We start from the raw sequence: 23,139 nt of genomic DNA on the forward strand, positions 1-23,139 counted from the left end.
ATTCTTTTTGTGCTTTATCTGATGCACCCATTAAATTGTATGCTCCTTTTAAGGCAGGGACTGAATGTTGCTCTTCCTTTATTTAGTGCTCACTGTGCCTAATTTGGATATTAGCTGAAAAAAATATCTAATTCTTATAGGTCTTAAAGGCATTAAAGCCTGCCAACCTTAAAAAATTTGCTCATCATGTTGCCACAATTTAGTATTCGAGTGAAGATGTGTTAATTTAAGAGACTTTTTTTCTGCTCTCTGGTAAATGCTCACCCCAAATGTTTTAGGTGCCAGGAATGAAAGCAAAAACAGTTGAGCAGAGAGGGGATTACAGGTTTCATGTTTATTCTGGGGAGAGTAAAACATGGGTAGTGCATTGTTCATAGTCTAGTGCTATGTGTGCTAAAATGAATGTCTCAAACTTTTATGTTGGCACAAATAAATTTAAGTGAATCTTAATGAATGCTGATAGTCCAAATGGTCTAAAGATCTATAATATTTTCCTCGGTGTATAAACATAAGCTGCCTTTTTTTAAAGAAGCTCATGCTCTTCCATCACTCATCAAAACTCTGCAGTAATATTTTATAAGGCAGAAACTTCCCAACAAAATATGTAGCCGTATGGCTTATTTATTCATCTGTGGCAATTTAGAAATTGTATTATAAACAGTTTTAAGAATCACACTAATCACAGAAAGTTATGAGAATAAAGTTGGATTAGTGTGCTTTGAAAGCTACAGTAAAACTGAGTGTAATATGCCCCCATATAATGCACTGGAGCAGTAAACTGAAGAATTCCCTAGAGGTCTGATAAAGTTTAAGCAGCTTATAAAGATGCTTAATTTCTAATCAAGGAATATTATGAGCCCTGGAGTACATTATGCCAAAGGAAAGGAAAAAAAGTGAAGCTTCATTTATCCAGAGCTAACCTGACAGTATGGCAATAATGGGTTTGGGACAAGTAGGGGCCTCCATCCTCCACTGTTACTGGGAGCACCTGCTTTAATGTGGGAATGCTACCTTTCCCTCTATAATTAATACCCTTCCTTCCTTCCTTCTCTCCCTCTGACCCCAGACCTGACTTCTGCTGGGAGTAGAGAGATTCTCCCTGCTAAAATCAGGTTGGCTGGGGAGGGATCCCCTTCCCGTTTATACACACCAGCAGGAGAAATGGGAGGCAGTGTGGTCTAATGAACATGGCCTGGGAATCAGAAGGACCTGGGTTATAGTCCTGGATCCACCACTCGACTACTGTGTGATCTCAGGCAAATCATTTATCTGCCTCAATTCCCTCATCTGTAGGATGGGGATTAAGATTGTGAGCCCCATGTGGGATGTGGATTGTGTCCAAACTGGTTAGTATGTGTCTGCCCCAATGGTTAGTACAGTGCCTGGCACACAGTAAGTGCTTGGACTGTTACAAATTGGAGTTTTTAACCGCATTTTCACCCCTGCTTCCCCTCCCCACAGCACCTGTACATATGTTTGTACAGATTTATTACTTTATTTTACTTGTACATATTTACTATTCTATTTATTTTGTTAATGATGTGCATCTAGCTTTATTTCTGTTTATTGTGATAACTTGACACCTGTCCACATGTTTTGTTTTATTGTCTCTCTCCCCCTTCTAGACTGTGAGTCTGATGTTGGGTAGGGACTGTCTCTGTATGTTGCCAACTTGCACTTCCCAAGCGCTTAGTCCAGTGCTCTGCACACAGTAAACGGTCAATAAATACGATTGAATGAATGAATGAATGCTTGACAAATACCATCCAAAAAAAAAGGAGGGAGGTGATGGGAAACGGTACTCACAACCTCTTGTCGCATTTTTTGTAAATATTTTATACACTTTTGCCATTTTACTGTGCTCTGCACATAGTAAGCACTCCGTAAATACCATTGATTGATTATGCACTACTTCCTATTTCAAGCACTTAGTGCAGTGCTCTGCACACAGTAAGCACGTAATAAATACCATTGATTGATTACCTGTAACTTATAATGTGTCTGTCTCCTCCCATATTCCTATAAGATCATTGTGGCAGGAATCATATTTACTGTATCTGCTAAGATCTCCCAAACTCTTGGTTCAGTGCTCTATAAATATTGATTGGTTTGAGTGTGTTGAATTAAGGCTGTGCATTGAAAGCAAGTACATCTGGTCACAAATAGGAGGTTGATCTTGGTATAGGCCATAAGTATTGGTCCATTATTGGGGGTTAATTTGCTGCAGTATGGAGTTAGCACAATATTAAAGTACCCCCATACTGCTGTAACAATTTGGAAGAATAAAGGATAAATAAAGAGTAAAGGAAGAAAAAAGGAAGATTCTTCCCAAAATATGAGTCTGTTCTGGGTAGAAAATAATAATAATCATGATATTTGTAGAGTGCTCCCTATTTGCCAAGCACTGAACTAAAATTTGAGGAAGAGCAAAGAAAATCAGGTCAGACACCTGATTAGCTCGCTCCACATGGGGCAATCGTCTCAGTTACCTGATTATCCCATTCCCACATGGGACTCTGAGACTGAATGTGGCACAATTCATGAATTGGCACAGGTAGATTTGGTGTAGAAGGAAATGGTTATGACATGTGGAAGGTGTTGGGAAAAGTGTGGCATTGCTAGGCTTCTTAGCCTTACTAACCAGAACCATGTTTCTCTGCCCTTTTGCAACTTTATAGTATTTAACAGTCAGATAGCAGTGAGTGGCAAAGCTGTAAAGCATTCTGTTAGTGGCAGACATAACAATATGGGAATATGAATTAAAAGTCATGGGAGGATCTTCAAATCACCTAATCCCTAACCCCTTGTTTCCATTTGAATGAGTGATTCCTATAGTTTACTTCTCATATTACATCAGGTTCTTCGTGAATACAGCCCTCTTGTTACTGAAGAACTCCCTAATCAGAAAATACTTCCTTGGCTTTTCCATAACAAGGTCTGATATGGTCAGCCCTTATTTGGGAAAGTAAAATAAAAGTGAAAAGTAGCAAGGTCTTTAAAACCAATGTCCCTGTAATGTATTTTTGGCATCTCTCATCCTTACTATGACACATCAACTCTGTTATACCAAACTTATAGTATAAATATTCTTGTAGTTAAAACAAGAGAATTTGCTGAACAAATATAAATGGTGTGAAAACAAGGCAATCTGGAGAAGACAACTGAATGCTGTACACCTATTTTCTTGCAGGTCCATTATTTTAAATGACTTCCATAAAATATCGTCACATGTAATAAATCTTGCATTCACCTAGCTATTTTGTCCATACATACTGGTTTAAATTTAAATGAATTACCTCTGTCCCCCTTGTACAAACATTATACATTGTGTGGCAACAAAGTTGGTTAATATGCTATTTTCTTTGCCCTTGCAGAAAACAAATAAGAGGGCATTCTGCTTTTATCTTTTCTACACTAGACAGAATGACTAATAGGTGCCATCATAAATTCTCCTTTGTTCATATTTTGGTGGGTAAACAAATAGCTAAAATTTCAAAAGGAGGGCAAACTTTGACCTTTTACCCCCAAATCTGAAACCTGGATATTTCAGGGCCTTTACTTTTTGGAAGTTTTATCCTTGCCATATCAGAGTTCATCTAAATTACTTCTGTCCCTCACAAGTCACATATACATCTCTCCTCCAGGCCTCTTCCCACCTAATCTGCTCACTCTCCTTCTCACTCTCACTAGATCTCTGTCCTCTTGCTTACACTTGCTTACTCTTTCTTGCATTTGTTTGCTTTCCTTTCAGCTTGCCCTTGTGCTCTCTCCTGTCCTCTCTTGCACTCTCACACACACTCTTGCACACTTTCTTACACTCTCATGATTGCTGTCTCCTGTTTGCTCTGTTGCATGCTCACTCTTTCTCTTGCTCTGTTGCATTCACTCTCTGTTGCGCTTATTCACCCCATTGCGCTCAGTCATCCTGTGTGCTTTCTACCTCTTGCTCTCCCTCTCTCTTGCACTCGCTTATTCTTAATAATAATAATAATGGTATTTGTTAAGTGCTTACTATGTGCCAAACACCGTTCTAAGCGCTGGGGTAGATACAAGAATATCAGGTTGTCCCATGTGGGGCTCACAGTCTTCATCCCCATTTGACAGATGAGGTAACTGAGGCACAGAGAAGTGAAGTGACTTGCCCAAAGTCATACAGCAGACAAGTGGCAGAGTCGGTATGAGAACCCACGACCTCAAGCCCGGACTCTTTCCACTGAGCCACGCCACTTCTCTGTTATTCTTGCGCTCACTCGCTCTTGCACTCTCATTTGTTCACTCTCTTTTGCACTTGATCTCTTTTGTACTTGCTCTCTTTTGTGCTCATTCTCTTGCACTCGCTCTCTTGTTTGCACTCTCTTGCACTCATTCTCTCACGATTGCTGTCTCACACTCTCACTGTCTTTCTCATGAGAAAGAGATGACATGAAAGACATGAGAAAGAGACACTTTATGTGTCTCTTGCACTTTCTCACACTCCCTCTCTCTTGTGCTCACTTGCTTTTTCTTGCACTCCCTCACTCTCTCTCTCTTTTCCTTGCTCTCTTTGGCCCTCTTGCACGTGCACACACCCACCCATAAATACAGAAATACGTGTCTAATCCAAACAGTTCTTCTGGCGGAACAGCAAGGGAGGATGTTAAAAGGAAACAGCCCCCAGTAACCTCAAACCCTGAGTCACTAAGCAAAGCACTCTCATGCCTACCCCTGAGCAGTTGCTTTTTTATTCGACCTCCAAGAGGTCTCATCTCTTGTTCTCACTGTTCGCCATAATGACTGTATTTTCTACAGTAATTTGAGGTTTCTAGAGATTTAAATATATTGTACTGCAGGGAAAAGAACAATTCCCGAGAGAATTGCTTTTAACTTCTAAAAGGCCTAACCCACACCAATAAGTAGCTAAATAAGGCAGTGGGAGAATGATTTGAGGGGAAAAAAACATCTTAGATTCATTTCAATTGTAATAGCTACTATTATTACTTTTCTGTTGTTAATTGTTAAATACTTTGTGCTAGGCACTGTACTATGTGCTGGGGTAAATACAAAGTAAACATTTGAGCCAGTCCCTGTCTCCCAAAGAGACCACAATCTAAGAGGGAAAGGATAGACAATTAGAAAATAAATCAAACAATAAGAGCGAATCAAGTCTCAAAAATCCAAATAACATTAAAATAAGTTGCTGAAACAAACTTGGAGGATGCAGTCCAGAGATTTTTCCACTACAGGCAGTGGTTCTAACCCATATCGATACAGCATGACTCATTTAAAACTGGCTTTAGAGTACTCGGCAATTAAGGAGAACCTCTAGTTCGCTCTTCTATGCCCTGCCTGAACTCTAATTCAAAACGTGATGCTGCCACCTTATCTGACGTTTTTCTAGATTGGACAAGCTTGCCTCATTCAATTTTAGTCTCATTAATAGGTTCTCATTATTATAAACCATTTCCTAACTTTCAGTGTCTAGTGCCATGTTCTGGTGGCTATTTTCAGGATTCATGAAGCAGGTAGTTTGTGTTTATAATGTAAAGCTGATTTCCAGATTTGATAATGGCTACCTGTGTGAGTGTTGCAGTGGAGCTTCCACACAAAAGTGTAAGGCAGCACATTTCTAGCCCCAGCCTATCGAGTAGCATTGCTTTCATTACAGGTCTCCTCTGAGACCAAAGGTGTGACCAAACAGCACTCTCACCTCTCTCTTTGGTGTCTCCTGCCCTAGTGTTTTGGCCAAGGTTTATGGAGGATGGGGTTGGAGAGGTAAAATGATATTTTACAACATCGTTATGTATGATTGATTGATTTTGCAGCAGTGGTAATCAATCAATCAATCAATCAATCGTGTTTATTGAGTGCTTACTGTATGCAGAGCACTGTACTAAGTGCTTGGAAAGTACAAGTTGGCAACATATAGAGACGGTCCCTACCCAACAGTGGGCGCACAGTTTAGAAGGGGGAGACAGAGAACAAAACAAAACATATTAACAAAATAAAATAAATAGAATAGATATGTACAGTTTTTTCCTAAACGGTCACCACTTATACTCTAATTTTCACTGATTGAATAAAAACGTGGACCAACATTTCCCTTCATACTGTTAACAAAGAATGAAAACAAAAAAAAGATTTCATAATAACGATGACATTTATTAAGTGCTTACTATGTGCAAAGCACTGTTCTAAGCACTGGGGAGGTTACAAGGGGATCAAGTTGTCTCACAGGGGGTTCACAGTCTTCATCCCCATTTTACAGATGAGGGAACTGCCCAAAGTCACACAGCTGACATTTGGCAGAGGTGGGATTTGAACCCATGATCTCTGACTCTTTTCCACTGAGCCACACTGCTTCTCATGAGAGTAAGCGTTTGAAAATCTGATTAAAACTTCTCTAGTAAAGTTCAGTGTAGGTGCAGGACAGTGGAGCAGTGGGTTTGATATAAATCGTCATGACGTGGTTTGTTTTCCTTGATTTTGTTACCAAAATTTTACATCATAAACTCCAAAGTCACGATTGCTGTGTGGCCAGTGTCTTCCTTTTGGTTTGTTGTTTAATTTTCAAACTTCAAACTTCACCCTCAAGATGTTAGGCTGAGAATCTTGCCAGATTCCATTTGAGGTTTTCTGGGGTGTAGAATCTGTAAATGCAATGGGACTATGTGTGACTTTCTAGAAGTCGAAATTTGAAGAAATGTAAAAAATACCATGTTTTGCTCTTTTGCTGTTTTGAATATGCTAGCTCTTTTGTGTATGGGTGATGCCTATATCTCTTTTGTAGCTTTAAGATGTATTTCATCTGTTTTTGTGTCCCAGGCGATGTTTAAGTGCTGTATTGTTTGATCTTGCCCTTGATGTTCCACAGGATCGAGAAACAAATAAGCAGGTTTCGGAGATGGTTACCTAGAAAGCCTATGAGACTGGACAAGGAGACACTGCCTGACCTGGAGGAGAACGACTGCTATACTGCCCCTTTCAGCCAACAAAGGATTCATCAGTGAGTACTTCTTATAGAAAGCACTTGCTTAATGACAAAAATATTGCTTCCAGGTGAGTCCCAAGAAAATCCGATCCTTCTGTCATTTCAACAAAGACCAGTGCATTATATTCTTGTCAGATGAGTAGGGAGGGCTTTCTGTATGACATTTACTCTTAGAGAGGTATGTGGAATTCTCTGGAGATTGAATTTCCACCTATGATTTTCTATGTAGTAATTATTGGATTTGGTAAGCACTTACTATGTACCAAGCACTGTACTAAGCATAGGGTAGATGAAGATAATGAGGATAATGAGGTTGGACACAGTCCCTGTCCCACATGGGACTCACAATCAATCAATCAATCAGTCGTATTTATTGAGCGCTTACTATGTGCAGAGCACTGTACTAAGCACTTGGGAAGTACAAATTGGCAACAGTCTATGTATGGGGGAGTTGGACATAATCCCCATTTTACAGGTGAGGAAACTGACACAGAGAAGTTAAATAACTTCCCCAAGGTCACACAGCAGATAAATGGTGGAGCTGGCAATAGAACCCAGGTCCCTCCGCCTCGCAGGCCCATGCTTTCCGAAATAGCTTTCTCAATTTTTAAATGTTTCTCAGGGGCGCAAAACCATACACCATAGAATGATTGAGGTTTGTTTTCACTTAGCCCTGTCATCTGAGAATCAGGAGACTTGAGTTGCAATCTTAGTTCTGTCTTTACTGGCTAAGGTGGAAGATCACCACATACATACTTTGCAGCGTGATTTCACCCCTGCCTGCCTACCCGCTTTCTGCTCTCTTACTGCCCCAGTGGGAACATGACTGGCAGGAGCAAGAGGGTCTAGTGGCATTGCACAAGCCACGAGCACCACCACTAAAATTAATTCCACTGAGCAAGCTCTACCTAGGTCCTGATGTTTCAGACCAAGGCTTGTTCATCATTCCTAACAGGAGACTCCACCCATCCATTGTTTTCACTTGACTCTCTTGGTCTTTATCGGCCTTTATAAGTGGATACAGCTGTTGACCTCCAGTTGTAAGGACATAAGTCTTGTATATGTGTGTTTCTGAAACCAGAAACCCCACTACACCTTCCAGTTATCACACCATCTACCTCCTACCATTCTTTTCCAAACTCCGTGAGTGGGTTGGGTAAAACCACTGCCTCCGCTTCCTCCCTCCAGTTCTCTCTTTGGCTCCTTTTAATCTGGTTTCCAGCCCCTCCACCCGATGGAAACTGTCATCATTAAGGTCACCAAATCCACCTCTCAGCTGCCTCATATAGTATGGAACACCCACTTCTCCTAGAAACACTCTTTAACCTTAGCTTCACTGTCACTCTTATCTCCTGGTTCTCCTCTTATCTCTCTAGCCACATATTCTCAGTCTCTTCACAGGTTTTCTGTGGGTTTGTTTCCACTCCCCAACTGTGAAAGTCCCTCAAGGCACAGTTCTAAGTCTTCGGTTCTCCATCTGTACCTTCTCCCTTGGATAACTTATTTTCTCCCACGGCTTCAACGGCTATCTTTACAGAGGTGATTTTCAAATCTACCTCTCCAGCCCTTACTTTACTCCTTTTCTGCAGTCTTGCATTTCCTCTTTCCTTCAGGACATCTCTTCTTGGATGTTCCACCAACGCCTCCAGTTTAACCTGCCCAAAGCAGAATAATAATTAATAATTATGGTACTCGTTAAGCACCTACTATGTGCCAAGCACTGTTCTAATCGCTGAGATAGAAGTTAACTAGGTTGGATGAGGTTCCTGTCCCACACTGGGCTCACACTCTGAAGCCCCGTTTTTTATAGATGAGAAAACTGAGGCACAGAGAAGTTAAGCGACTTGCCCAAGGTCACACAGCAGACGTGGTGGAGCTGGGATTAGAACCCAGGTCCTTCTGACTGGCAGGCCCATGCTTTATCCACTCAGCCACGGTGCAGACCCAACGTGCTGCAGAACTCGTCATCTTCCCACCCAAGCTTTGTTCTCCCCCTGACTTAACACAGTACACAGTAAGCGCTCAAGTGTGAAGAAACAGGAGGCAGGAAGGTCAGTTAGGAGGCTGATGCATTAATCAAGGCAGGATAGGATAATAATAATAATAATAATGATGGCATTTATTTCTCAGAAAAAGAGAAAGTAAGTGTTACAGTACTGACTTTACATCAGGGGATGTGCTTCTGAAGTCTTAATTTTTCTGGTTGTGTCCTATTGATTTCTTTTTAAAAGGGAACAATTTTTTTTTTAACTGCTTCTAATCTTTGAATAACCAGACGGACATCTGGTAGAAAATCATTTTCTAGTTAGTATTTTGACTCCGTCATTATTTGACAGAGCTTTTACAGCCAACAAATTAAGGTTTAGAACTGTTAATAATGCATTTTTATTCCTCTTCCAGTCAATCTCAAGTACTCTATCTCCTCAACTGAAAGATGGTCAGGCTTTGAGAGAAAGGAGGAAGCAGTTAAAGACATTTCCTGTCGCTGGCTCATTTTAAACATTTTCAAACTTAGTTGTTCATACATAAACCTAAGAACCTGGGTTAGTGGTTGTTTCTCAGTAAGTACACCATTCATTCATTCAATCGTATTCATTGAGCGCTTACTGTGTGCAGAGCACTGAACTAAGCTCTTGGGAAAGTACCGTACAGCAATAAAGAGCGACAGGTATTTGATTTCTGAGTGCGTGGTGGGTACATTTCAATGATCTCTTACCATGTGGAGTTTTTAATTGTAAGTGTGTAATTTCAACTGACTTGACTTTTGAAACTTTCTAAAATGAAGTAAGAATGCGGACTTTTTCTGTTATATTTGGGGTGTGGCTGAATATTACAATAACTATCCATTTGCCATTGAACCGTGGTTGAAGTGGCAGTAGTTTATCTAAAAATTGTTTTGAGAATTTAAATGAATATATCTTTAAAGTACTTGAGAGGAAAATCATATTTATTTTTCTTTGTGTCTAGGTATGCACAGTTTTTCAGTCTTCGTTTCCAGGATTGTGACAATATTGTCAAATATTACGGAAATACCATATACAAATGCCGGCTCTTAGATGGTTTCAGATTGCATTTCATTAGGAGACTGCCCTTTTTTATTTACTGCCTCTGCCCCCCAGGGCAATGTCTAGAGGTTGTCAGTGTTCCAAAAAAATTATATCTGTATATATGTTTACACAGATTTATTACTCTATTTTACTTGTACATATTCTATTTATTTTGTTAATGATGTGCATCTAGCTTTATTTCTATTTATTCTGATGACTTGACACCTGTCCACATGTTTTGTTGTCTGTCTCCCCCCTTCTAGACTGTGAGCCCATTGTTGGGTAGGGACCATCTCTGTAATGTTGCCAACTTGTACATCCCAAGTGCTTAGTACAGTAAGTGCTCAATAAATACGATTGAATGAATGAATGAATGAATGAAGCGCTTACTCTGTGCAAAGCACTGTTCTAAGCACTGGGAAGGTTACAAGGTGATCAGGTTGTCCCACGTGGGGCTCACAGTCTTAATCCCCATTTTACAGATGAGGTAACTGAGGCCCAGAGAAGTTAAGTGACTTGCCCAAAGTCACACAGCTGACAATTGGCAGAGCCAGGATTTGAACCCATGACCTCTGACTCCAAAGCCCGTGCTCTTTCCACTGAGCCACGCAGCTTGGATGGAGAGGAAAAGGTGGATTTTAGCAGGGACGTGATGGTAGAACCAACAGGATTTAGTGACAGATTGAGTATGTGGGTTAAATGATAAAGATGAGTCTAGGAAATTGTGAAGGTTATGGGCTTGCGAGACGGGGAGGATGGTGGAGTGGTCTACAGTAATGGACAGGTCAGGTAGAGGACAGCGTTTCAGGAAGAAGATGAGTTTTATTTTGGATGTGTTATTTTTGAGTAGAGATGTCCTGAAAGCAGGAGGAAATACAAGACTGCAGAAAAGGAGAAAAATCAGGGCTGGAGTTGAAGATTTGGAAATCATTTGTGTAGAGATGGTAGATGAAACCATGGGAGTGAATGGAAAATAGAAGGGGACCCGGAACTGAGCCTTGAGGGACTCCCACAGTTAGTGGGTAGGGAGCAGAAGAGGAGCCCGCAAAATATATTGGAATGAGCAGCCAGAGAGATAGAAGTAGAACCAGGAGAGGATGGTGTCACTGAAGCCAAGGGTAGATAATGTTTCCCGGAGAAGGGGTTGGTTCACAGAGTCAGAGACAGCTGAGAGGTCAAGAAGGTTTAGGATGAAATAGAGGAATAAGATCCATGGACTTGAAATCCTGGTTAGGGATTTAACCATGACTAGGGCGGGGAGTTGGGGTACATACCCACCTTAAAATACATTTTGCCTGAGGCTTAGGATTCAAGTGACTTGAATTCTAGATCAGCTCCTTATTGCATCTATAAAATGGGGAAAATGGCATGCTTTTTTCAATGTTGAGTTTGTAATTTATTGTGGCTTTAAATTCATTTTAATTTTTCCATAAATATGTCTTCCCCCAGTTGGACTGTGAGTCCCTTGTGGGATAGAGTCTAAACCAATTCTCTTGTATTTATCCCAGTGATTGCTATATAGTAAGTACTTCAGAGAAGTTGTAATGATCTAATTAGGTAAAAGGTATGGTCAGTTTTCATGGTCAGAAACTTGCTATGTTTAGACTTTATCTGTATTTTCATATACTTTATCATTTTTCAAAAAAATTTTCGAAAAAAATTTCCAAATTCTTCTTGCTATTGACAGAGAAAAATTATGCAACATTTTCCCCTAGTCTGTGGGGATTTTGAAAGGACTATGAAATAAACTAAAGAAGATTTATTTTTAGTGATGATATTGCCTCAAAAATTGATTCATAGCAAAGATATTTCAGGGAAGGCCAACATGACAACTTTTTAAGTTTTCTCCCACTCTAATTTCAAATCATGTAAGAATTTCTGAAATAGCTGTTCCTTCAGCCACTGTACCAATTTACTTCTGATGCCTCTTCATCATTTCCAGCGTGAGTTCACATATTGTTCAGGGAGTACTGTAGTATTTAATGGTGAGACTTTAAATCTTAACTTCAGGAATGAGAAGCTGTGCTTAACTATTACCCAGGAACTCTATTTTTTGAAGGATGAAATTAATGGAAAAAAAAATTTCTTCCAACCAATGTGTTTGCATTAAATCATGTTGCATTCAGTGCACATGAAAGGAGCTATGAAAGTAAGGAATAGAAATATTATAAATGACCTCTTCTACTCTTACCAATGGACTGGAACTTGTCAGACTTTCCCTCACATGAAGTCCAGGGCATCAGACTCAGGGTTGGCTACCAGTCTTTCTCCATGTTTGAATATTAGTGAGTAGGCATAGTTAGAAACCTTAGCATATAAAATGTTCTCTGCATTGTCTTGCTCAACCTTGCAAGCTCTCAGGCTACTATTTCTCTAGTTAGTAATGGATGCAAGTTAGTCTGAAGCCACAGGTTCAATACCTGAAAGAAGTGAGGCTGAGGAAAAGGTAGAGTGTGTGGTCTAAAGTATTACTAGTGTAGTCATACTACTCCAAGGCTAATGCTTTTGCCCAGAGTTTATGAAGCAAGCTGTGAATTTTTTTTTTTGGAAGACTGATAGTTTCAAAGTATCCTCCAAGTTCTTTCTTTGAATTGAACTGCAGAACAGGGTACGGGCTGTAGTTGACATCATTTGCTCCTTTAAAATCTCAACCCATGTTGAGGTTTCTATTCAAATTCTGAATCTGGCTTGTTCTTATGCAAGTGGTAAAGAATCTCAGTTTAATACTTGGCTATTCTGTATAAACAAGTCTCAGCTTAGTTTTGTCCCAGTGGGACTAGTCTGGGTAATATACTGTTAATAGAATTGTCTGAGGTGGTTGGAAAAACCTCCATATCTGTATTAGGTTTCAAAGTTTGCCACACCACTTAGAAGAAATTGGTAGAGTAAATGATCTCAGTCAGGGGATTTTGTCTTTGAAGGCATAATTTTAACTCATTTGTCACTCTCACTTTTCCTTATTCCCTTTCTTTCACCTCTACAAATCAATCAGTGATATTTTATGGTACCAGATGTATTAAAGGAATTTCTGAATAGGAAATTACTGCACCATCGAAACCTGAAACCCAGAAAATATCTTCTACAGAGCTTGTCATATATAAATAATAATAGTAACAATTGGAGTCTCTGTTCTTAGGTTTTCATTGGTTTGAGTTCATGCTGCATTTAAGTGACAGATGGACATGTCACATTTATTTCTCTTTCTCAGAGGCAAACCAGGTGAAGCAAACCAAATACAGATTGAAAAAAACTCATGGGATTCATTTGTGTCTTAAAGTTACCAGGGGATACCTGATTCCTTATCCAACTATTAAGGACACTTCCTTCTAGAATGTTTTGTTGCACTTTACTGTAGTCACAATGTGACTGAAATTTGAGAGACTGGTGCTTCACTGCAATAGTGGTCTTGATGTGGGATTGAGATTTCGCGCTTGTCTCCTGAGAGGACTAGGGTTCCCCTTGGAAGATTGTCATAGGGAGTGTGGCATCAGTCTTGTTAAACTGTAGGTTTATGGATCTAACTAACATGCCATCCAACCTTCTGCATGGTTTTGGACCCAGGGCTAGTAGTACAGTGCTGTGCAGACAGTAAGTGCTCAGTAAATATGATGGAGTGAATGGCCAGAACACGGGAAATCTCTATGTTGCTGTTAGTAAGCCAGTCCCGCACTTCCTCTACTCCTTCGCCATTTCCTCTATCCTTCTTTTAATTTGTAACACTGTTCCCACAGCTTGGAAAGACACTACCTACCACTGCCCTCTCCTTGCTATGTCTTTCCTGCCTCTGATGTTGTCCTTCTCCAGGCTTCGCTGCCTGGTTCACTGCAAACTGGGCAGACCTGGGAATGGAGAAGAGAGCCACACTGCTTTTAATCAGTCAGTGCAGAGCACTGTGTTAAGCACTTGGCAGAGTACAGTATAATAATAAGCAGCATGGCTTAGTGGATAGAGCACTAAGAGCACTAGTGGATAGGCTTGGGAGTCAGAAGGTCACGGTTCTAGTCCTGAATCCATCCCTTGTCTGCTGTGTGATCTTGGGCAAGTCATTTCACTTCTCTGTGCCTTAGTTATCTCAACTGGAAAATGGAGATTGAGACTGTGATCCTCATATGGGACTGGGACTGTGTCCAACCCGATTTGCTTGTATCCACCCTAATGCTTAGTACATTGTCCGGCATGTAGTAAGTGCTTAACAAATACCATAATAATTATAATTACTATAATAAACAGACACATTCCCTTCCCACAGTGAGCGTACAGTGTAAAGTTGGGGAGACCTGGTCCCCCGAAGCCATCCAACAGAGACAGGCATAGGTGCCAAACTCCCCACTATCCTTTTGAAAACTACTCAGCTGTGTGTCTTTGCAGGACTCAGGAATCAAGTTTGGTAGGGAATTGATTCATTGGGTGGGGTTGGGAAGATGAGGAAAGGGTGTTTTGTTTTTGTTTTTAATAGTTGAGAAAAGATGAGTTTTATCTGAATTCCAAAACTCAGGGACAGACATACTGGTTTGAGAGGGGCTGGGGCAAGTACAAATATTTTGTAATGGCTTATGTGGGCATTAACAAATGCCATCATTATTATTATTACTACTGATGATGAACTGAAAAGGGGTAACTGAAAGCAGTGGGTACAGTATCCTCAGGCTGAAGGCCCGTAATGGCAGGGAAGCTATTTTAGGATGATCTCCAACGGTTCGGTACTTAAAATGCTACCACAGGCCCTGAGTTTAATGGAACAAAAATTGTTAGTCTTATCTCTGTGATATGATATCCACTAACATGCTTGCCCTTTGCAGTTTTAAGCCCAGAATGGGTATTTCTTATGAAATAAAAATGATGTCCGATGACTATGCCTTATGCAGTGTGACTGGACTTTCCCATCCTAAATAACAAGGAAGAACCAGATTTGATATTTCTGGAAGAACCAACTTAATGACACTGAGAAAATGCCAAATTTAAGGCAGGGAATATTTAGGGCAGGCATATGTTTCACTTTCTCTAACTTGAACTTAATGCTCAAAGTAATCAGTCAAATACTTTAAATTTGATATCAAGTTCTTCCCTGTTAAATGCTTTCAAAAATATTTGGATAAGACTTGTCTTGTTTAGCAACTTACTTTACCTGAATATTAATTTATCCATGTAAAATAATTGTGAATTACTTTGTTTTTATGCACGTGCATAGCTTCATCATACACAACAAAGACACTTTCTTCAACAATGCCACAAGAAGTAGAATTGTACATCATATTTTACAAAGAATTAAATATGAAGAAGGAAAAAACAAAATTGGTAAGTGCTTATTTTGATAACATGACCAATACTTAATTCTGGTTGTCTTAGTCTTTATTTCATTAAGCTTACTTAACTCTAATGATACTAGTAATTTATAGAACTTGTACCCCTCCACTTGTAGAAATCTGCAAGTGTATACAGTCTTTGCACTTTATATAGCTTCTCAGATTACTTAATTCTCACCTTGCTTTATAATGTTTGGAATTTTTGGATGGATTATGAAGTATTCATAATGAACCCAAATTCATTGGAGTGGTGAAAACAATAAGAAAATTATAATCCTTTTTTAAAAACCAATTTTAGGGTTTTGTTTTCAAGTTGATCCCTAAAATCTATACTGTGAATATTATCACCTGAATCTGGTCAAAAATGCCTGATGGGGCTTTATTATTCCATACCAAAACTTATACATCACCAAAAATAGCCCCTTACCTGGTGTTTGCTTTTAACAGAAGCTGATGATGTTTTTGTTGGTGTCTTAATCTCATGAGCCACTTAAAATTCCTGCGTGAAAAGAGACACTCCTTTCTTGATTAAAATTCCTGTTCAGTATACTAGAATATACTTGATCTAGTATACTAGAATGTACAGTATTGTGATTCGGTAGTGGGATTCGGATCCAAGCCCTCTGAAGGTTTAAACACTTCACTGTCATTTAGAGAAGCAGTGTGGTTCAGTGGAAAGAGCCCGGGCTTTGGAGTCAGAGTTCATGGGTTAGAATCCTGGCTCTGCCACATGTCTGCTGTGTGACCTTGGGCAAGTCACTTCACTTCTCTGAGCCTCAATTCCCTCATCTGTAAAATGGGGATTAAGACTGTGAGCCCCACGTGGGACAACTTGATCTCATTGTATCCCCCCAGCGCTTAGAACAGTACTTTGCACATAGTAAGCGCTTAACAATGCCATCATCATCATTTAGCATCCATCTTGATAGAACTTTATCCATGGTCTCCCAAACGCTTAGTACGGTACCCTGCACACAGTAAGTGCTAAATAAATATGATTGAATGAATTAATTTTACAGTGGAGGAAACTGAGGCACAGAGAAGTGACTTGTCCCAGGTCACACAGCAGGCAAGTGGTGGAGCTGGAATTAGAACCCAGCTCCTTTGACTTCTACGCCTGTGCTTTTTCCACTGCTCCGGGCTGCTTTCCTATTATTCTAGAACTTAGTTAAGTGCCAGGCTCACTAAGTAACATTACTATTACTACCTCTGGATCACAGCGTGTTTTTAAGAACAGTCTTGCACATCACCTCTTGAGTAGCAGTACCCTTTGAGGCAATTCAGAAGACGGAGGCCATGTGCCAAAGCTTACTCTTAGATTGTGAGCTACGTTTGAGACAGGGACTGTGTCTGATCTAATTGTGTCTACCCCAGCACTTTGCACAGTGCTTGACATATACCATATACTTGTCAAATACCACAGTTTTGTATTATTATTATTATTACTACTCTTTGTCACACATCTGACAAATAGTGAAAATAACTTCAGCGTTGCCTAGGGAGAGCCTTAAACTATGGAAAGGCATATGCATCCCATTAGAATCCTTCCACCAGCAGACACCCTGAATTAACCTGGATGAATAATCCAAGTGCCTAATTCTAGGCTCCTACAACAAGTATTATTTTCTCAGCTCAGTCATGATGTGGGGCCATGACGGAAGAAGAGGGAATGCTTTTATGAAGGTGTTCCAAGTCATTAGTTCGCCTGTGGAAGACTATCACCAAAGACTGCCTTGCTTGAAATTTAACAACAGGAAGTAGTTCAAGCTAAAAATATCAGTTGGCTCAAGGGATTGTGAGGTCCACAATGGGTTACTTGAGGGAAAATTTAGAAATTTAGAGGAAAATGTTAGAGTGCCTTAAACATTAGGACAGCTATTAAGGAAGCCAGCCATTACACTCTTCCTCCAAAACATCCTGTAGCCGCTGTCAGAGACAGAATACTAGACTGGATATCCTGGCTGAATCATATCTTATGTTTCTGCTCTAATAATAACAGGCGATGGAAAAACAGATTCTGCAAACACAAAGAACCGGAGACTGAATTCACAAATCAGGACTACTGATTATGGTTGGAAATGTGGACCCAAAGCTGCAACAGATTCTGTTGATCTCAGATTGGCCTCATTAGCCATCTGCAGTCTCATAGATAAGGCAGTATGGACAGCATCCTCCTCATCTAATGAGAACTTACTAAAGAAGAAAAGAATGGGGATTAATAAAATATCCTTTATTAGCCTGTGGCCTACTTGGAAGTGATCTGGGAAGATAGCACCTCTCCAAAGTCTTCAAGACCTTAGCTCCGCTATCTTAAATAAAGCCTATTTACAGACAGTTTTTAAGACAGAATTGCACTGCAGTCTCTGCCACTGTATAGATTTATAACTTCTCCCAATTTTTGAGACTGCCAAAGCACAGACCTAGCTGAACATCTTTTACCAAAGGACTTTGTCGTCAGCAGATACTAAAACTGAAACTTTTTTAAATTGTCCAAATGCTCTGAGAGTAGTTTGGAAGTCACGTATTTTTTAATCTGGACTCTCTCATTATGAAGGACTACAGTACACTAGGACAAAATTGCCAGTGTATAACGTCTTTATTGAGATCTTTCACTTGAATACTCGGCCGGAGGTAGCAAACTAGGAAAGTTTTGGTTTTCCAAACGCCTTATGTGATTTTTGATGTACTGATGATTCAGAGTTGTCGTTCCTTCTAAATTGCCTTTATTTTCCTCAGGTCTAAATCGATTGCTTACTAATGGCTCCTATGAAGCTGCATTTCCACTTCATGAGGTACTGTCTCCATTTGCTCTTCCTATTTTTAAGAATTTAGTGCTAAGGGCACCTCAGATGAAGTCATTCGTCTTTAGTGCCTGTTACGGAGTACTTCTTAGCTCTGTATTACCTTCTCTCACTTAGAATGAAAAGACCAATAATATTTTATATGTTTGGAAAGTAGTAATATGGTCTCCACCCGTCTCTTGTAATATGAAGGCCAACGGAAAATAGATTTCTCCTGAAAAGTACACCGGAAAACTAAGTGGTGGAACCTGAACTAGTAAACTGTTTTTTAGCTCTCTTATAGATGGGCCTGTGGGTCCAGCATTGGTCTTTTGCAGGGTTACACTCCTTGAGGGCAGGGATCATGTCTACCAACTCAGTTCTTTTTTAATGATTTTGTTAAGTGCTTACTATGTGCCAGGCACTATATTAAACACTGGGGTAGATACGGTCTAAGCAGGTTGGACATAGTCCATGGGGCCCACGTGGTGGGGCTCACAGTCTTAATCCCCATTTTACAGATGAGGTAACTGAGGCACAGAGAAGTTAAGTGACTTGCCCAAGGTCACATAGCAGACAGGCAGCAGAGCCAGAATTAGAACCCAGGTCCTTCTGACTTCCAGGCTTGTTTTCTCGCCATATGCTCTATCCACTAGGCCATACCACTTGTATTCTAGTCTCCCATAGTAAGCACTGAATAGATACTGTTGATTGATTGAGTGATTGAACTTCACCATCAGTGATGTCTTTGAGTACAAAGGAAAACTAAATTTAGTTCTTCACAACAGCAGTAATAATAGCAGTATTATTTAAAATCACCCAAACAGAATTCAAGTGTAAAAGCGTGTAGGCAATTAAAGTGGTATTGTTTGCAGATGCTACTTAATGACTAATATCAGGATTTACCTCACTGGAATTTACATTTTCATTTCAGGGAAGTTACAGAAGTAAAAATTCCATTAGAACCCACGGAGCAGAAAATCATAGGCACCTGCTTTATGAGTGCTGGGCCTCCTGGGGTGTATGGTATAAGTACCAGCCCTTGGATCTTGTAAGGTGAGTTTTTAATCAATAAAAAATTAATAAATAGGAAATCCGTATGTTTGGGTGGGAAAAAATATCTAGAACATCCCAACCTTTATAAATAAAAGTGACTATGATCCTTCCTACTTCTTAGTGGAGGCCGAGTTTCTTGAGTGGCCCCACTGAGCTGTGCCACCATAGTAGACGGTTACTCTCAGGGCCCCCTCTGTCAGTGTCTGCTAGCAGAAGAATCTGAATGGGTTGCATTTTCTTTTTTCCTCTTTTAGTAATCTTCTGCAGGCAATATTTGTTTCTGCTTTGGAAGGGTCAAAGATTCAGAGCTGGTAATGGCTAAAGTTATCTTAGAGGATGAGAAAGATACAAATGGAAGTGCCACCCTTAAAAATAAAGTTACTTCTGGGATAAGAAAATCAGGCAGAAGCCTGCTTTTAATTGGAGCTACTTCAATTCTGGATAGTCCCAGATTTTCATAGATGGTCCTGGGCAATTTTAGATAACTATGCAAGTGTTTCATAATTGGAAATACCTCTCCATCTTTCCGTAGCACTGCCTATTTTTGCTCACTCTAAATCAACAGCAGCAGTAGTGGCTGTCTTTACTAACACGTCCTAGGTGCAGAACACCATACTAGGCATCGGGAAACATTCAAAAGCTGAAAAAAAGCTAGTGCCCTAGGGGAATTTACTTTGCAGTGTTTGGGAACTGACACAACTGATCAATTTGTAGTAGGTAAAAGAGGAAAACGAGTACAAATGATGAAACAAAAGTAGGAAAGACACAAATATTCACTTGAGTGCTGAGACCGCCGAAGTGATGGGGTAATCAGACAAGTGAGGGGCTAATAAGGGGAATTTAGTTGGAAGAGATGATTTTCTTGAAAAGCTTTAAAGTGGGGGAAAGTACTCCTGGTTGGAGCACATGTGATACAGTCTCAGTTCAGGTCTCATTTTTTTATGGTATTTGTTAAGCACTTAATATGTGGCAAATGCTATTCTAAGTTCTGGGGCAGATACAAGTTAATTAGATTGGAAACAGTCCCTGCCCCACATGGGAATCATAGTCTGAGGAGGAGGGACAACAGGAGATCTGAGGCCCAGGGAAGTGAAGTGACTTGCCCAAGGTCACATAGCATGCAGTTGGCAGAGCTGGGATCAGAACCCAAGTCCTCCAACTCCCAGACCCTTGCTCTTTCCACTAGGCCATGCTGCTGCTGCTTCTGGAAGTTGTGATGTGAATATTTCACAACAATGGTGAAATTTCCTCTCACCTTCACTGTCACAGTAACTAAAAGGAAGGGGGAAGGCACACAAGTTAGGGTTGGTGCCTCAGCAAAATAAAATGGTCGATTTAGTTATACTTGGGGAACAGTACAGTAAAATATCTGGCAGGTAAATAATCAAGAGCAGGAATGAAGGGTTAAAATTTGGACTAATGGGATTTTTCAACTGAGTAGAAATGGCTAGAGACTCAAGTGGATGGTAAGAATACTTACTTGGACTTGGCTCAAAAGAATAAACTACTAAATACAAGTTAGCAAAAAGAGCAAGGTTGATTTTTGATTTGAGGGAGAAAGTCAAGTACTTCTATAAAGAGAAGATTCAGGGAGGAAACACTGGTGTATAATGAGAAGTACTGCACCTCAAATCAATAGAAAGCACAATTTCTTTTTTCAGGTAGTTTCCATGCCACATTGCTTAAAGTGAACGTTTGAAACCCTTTTGGTCTAACAAAGAATAGAATGTTGTAAATAATTTCAGAAAGCAAAATCACTTCTGTGTTTCATTTCGTCTTAAATCAGTGTGAGCTGGTGGAAAGAACATTAGCTTGGTAGCTGGGAGATCTTGACCTCTTAAAAAGTAGTAGCCTACCTACAAGTCAGATTAATTTAGAAAGTGACAGACATTTATGTGTTGTAATTTTGTGTTTCCAACAGGCGGTATTTTGGAGAAAAAATTGGATTGTACTTTGCTTGGTTAGGCTGGTACACTGGAATGCTCTTCCCAGCTGCTTTCATTGGATTATTTGTCTTTCTGTATGGAGTTACCACTCTGGACCACTGCCAAGTCAGGTGAACCGAAAATCTCCATTAATACAGTTTCCTCTTAACACTATTTTCACTGCTTTCAAGTGCAATCAAATCCTTCCTATTGATATGAAATCCGAATTAAAACTCTTAAGGGCTCCCCACCAAATCATTCTTTCATACTTCCTCAGTATGTTCTCTTCACTATCCTTTTCACATAAATAAGCCAACCCATGAGCCAGGCTTAACTAAGCTTCATGAAGAGCCGTAACCCAAAGCCATTATATGGCCAAGAGCTGTATGTCAAAAAAATTATTTTAATCGGAATGGCGAGCAGCTACCATTCTTCCATCCTGCTATATCCTCCCTGCCAAGTACCATTCTTCCTATCTGCAGTATCGTCCATACTAGGTAATAGTAATAATTTTTCCTACCTGCAGTGTCTTCCTTGCCAGGTACCATTCTTCCTACCCACAACGTCCCCCTTCCAGGTACCATTTTACCTAACTGCCAAGTCCTCCCTGCCAGGTACCATTTTTCCAGCTCCAGTGTCCTCCCCACTCAGCTTTCCCAAACACATACCCATTTTTACCTTTATTCAGAGCATGCTTCAGTATGGATTTGCCCTGACTCTCCATCCCATGTCATTTTTCAGGTTATAACATTCATTCTAGCTACTTTGGAACTTCCAAGTACTTAGTACAGTGCTCTGCACACAGTAACCCTTAGTAGATACCACTGATTAGATGGTTGTAAAAGCTTATATATGTATGTACAAGCATATGTAATTCATGTTTTTGCCTTTTTATCCGTTGAATTACCACGTCTTTGTGTTTATACAAAGTATAGTGTTCTGCACCCAATAAGTCCTCAATACATACTGTTTTTGACTGTTTAGTTTTGAATATAATCTCAGGCAATTTTGTAAGTAGGTTCAACTATGCCAGAATTTGGACTGTTGTGCTAAACTCTTTAGCTGACCTGTCACAAGTTCCCAGCTGCCTTTGCTCAGTGGTGAAATCTGAGGAAAATCTGGGTAAAACAGCAACCCATATTTGTTCTCTTTTCCAGTAAAGAAGTCTGCCAAGCTACGGATATCATAATGTGTCCTGTGTGTGATAAGTATTGTCCCTTCATGAGACTGTCGGACAGCTGTGTATATGCCAAGGTAAACTTTAAATTTTGCCAACTTTAAGTGAAATTGTGTTTCCCAGCAGGTTTAATTGTGGTCCTTTAGAAACAGTGGATGCTCTAGGCATTTTCTTCTAGTTGCTTTCCAGCCTTTTGCTTCTTTGGTTTTATTGTAACATAATCACTAATATCAAAAATGGCATACATTGTTAGAAAAATTAACTGTTGGTTTTCATCTCCTTTCACACTAAAATTTATTGAAAATTCTGATTGTGGAAAATTTGCAAAATACCTAGCAGTTCTTACCTGCAATTACAAAATGGGGACTGTGCATCAGAGAAAATGTGACAGTTATAAAGGGACAAGTGGAAGACTTATACATTTTTGAGCATTTTGTGAGCCTGTTGCTAGGTAGGGACCATTCTGTATATGTTGCCAACTTATACTTCCCAAGCGCTTAGTACAGTGCTCTGCACACAGTAAGTGCTCAATAAATACGATTGAATGAATGAATAAGGATGGGCTCTGAGCTGATAAATGTTAACGTATAGAATGCTTGCACAGTTAAGGAAAAGATTATATCTACATAAATCTGATTTCCTTCTATCAGAAAGATCAACAGGTATCCTGCAAAAATTAAAATGTGAGTAATTTGTAAGAGAAATGGAATTTCTGAATAATAATAATAATGATAACTGTGGTATTTGTTAAGCACTTACTATGTGCCAAGCACTCTACTAAGTGCTGAAGTAGACACAAGATAGGTAGGGTGTTAACAATCCTTGATCTTTGTGGGGTTTGCAGTCTAAGGGGAGGGAGAGCAGGTGTTGAATTCCCATTTTAT

At 39.9% G+C, this 23,139-nt stretch overlaps 1 protein-coding gene across 1 annotated transcript in view; it reads left to right on the top strand.

Moving 5' to 3' along the window:
* ANO4 (anoctamin 4) overlaps positions 1-23,139 on the top strand; it is a 181,513-nt gene that overhangs the window by 110,028 nt on the left and 48,346 nt on the right. Inside the window, exons 10-16 of the mRNA XM_038756674.1 lie at positions 6,851-6,982; positions 15,203-15,309; positions 17,317-17,388; positions 18,054-18,109; positions 19,032-19,153; positions 21,075-21,209; positions 22,236-22,332. Coding sequence (XP_038612602.1) covers positions 6,851-6,982; positions 15,203-15,309; positions 17,317-17,388; positions 18,054-18,109; positions 19,032-19,153; positions 21,075-21,209; positions 22,236-22,332 — 721 coding nt within the window. The remainder of the gene's footprint in view (positions 1-6,850; positions 6,983-15,202; positions 15,310-17,316; positions 17,389-18,053; positions 18,110-19,031; positions 19,154-21,074; positions 21,210-22,235; positions 22,333-23,139) is intronic.

This window comes from Tachyglossus aculeatus, chromosome 14 (assembly GCF_015852505.1).
Source record: "Tachyglossus aculeatus isolate mTacAcu1 chromosome 14, mTacAcu1.pri, whole genome shotgun sequence".
Lineage (NCBI taxonomy): Eukaryota > Metazoa > Chordata > Mammalia > Monotremata > Tachyglossidae > Tachyglossus > Tachyglossus aculeatus.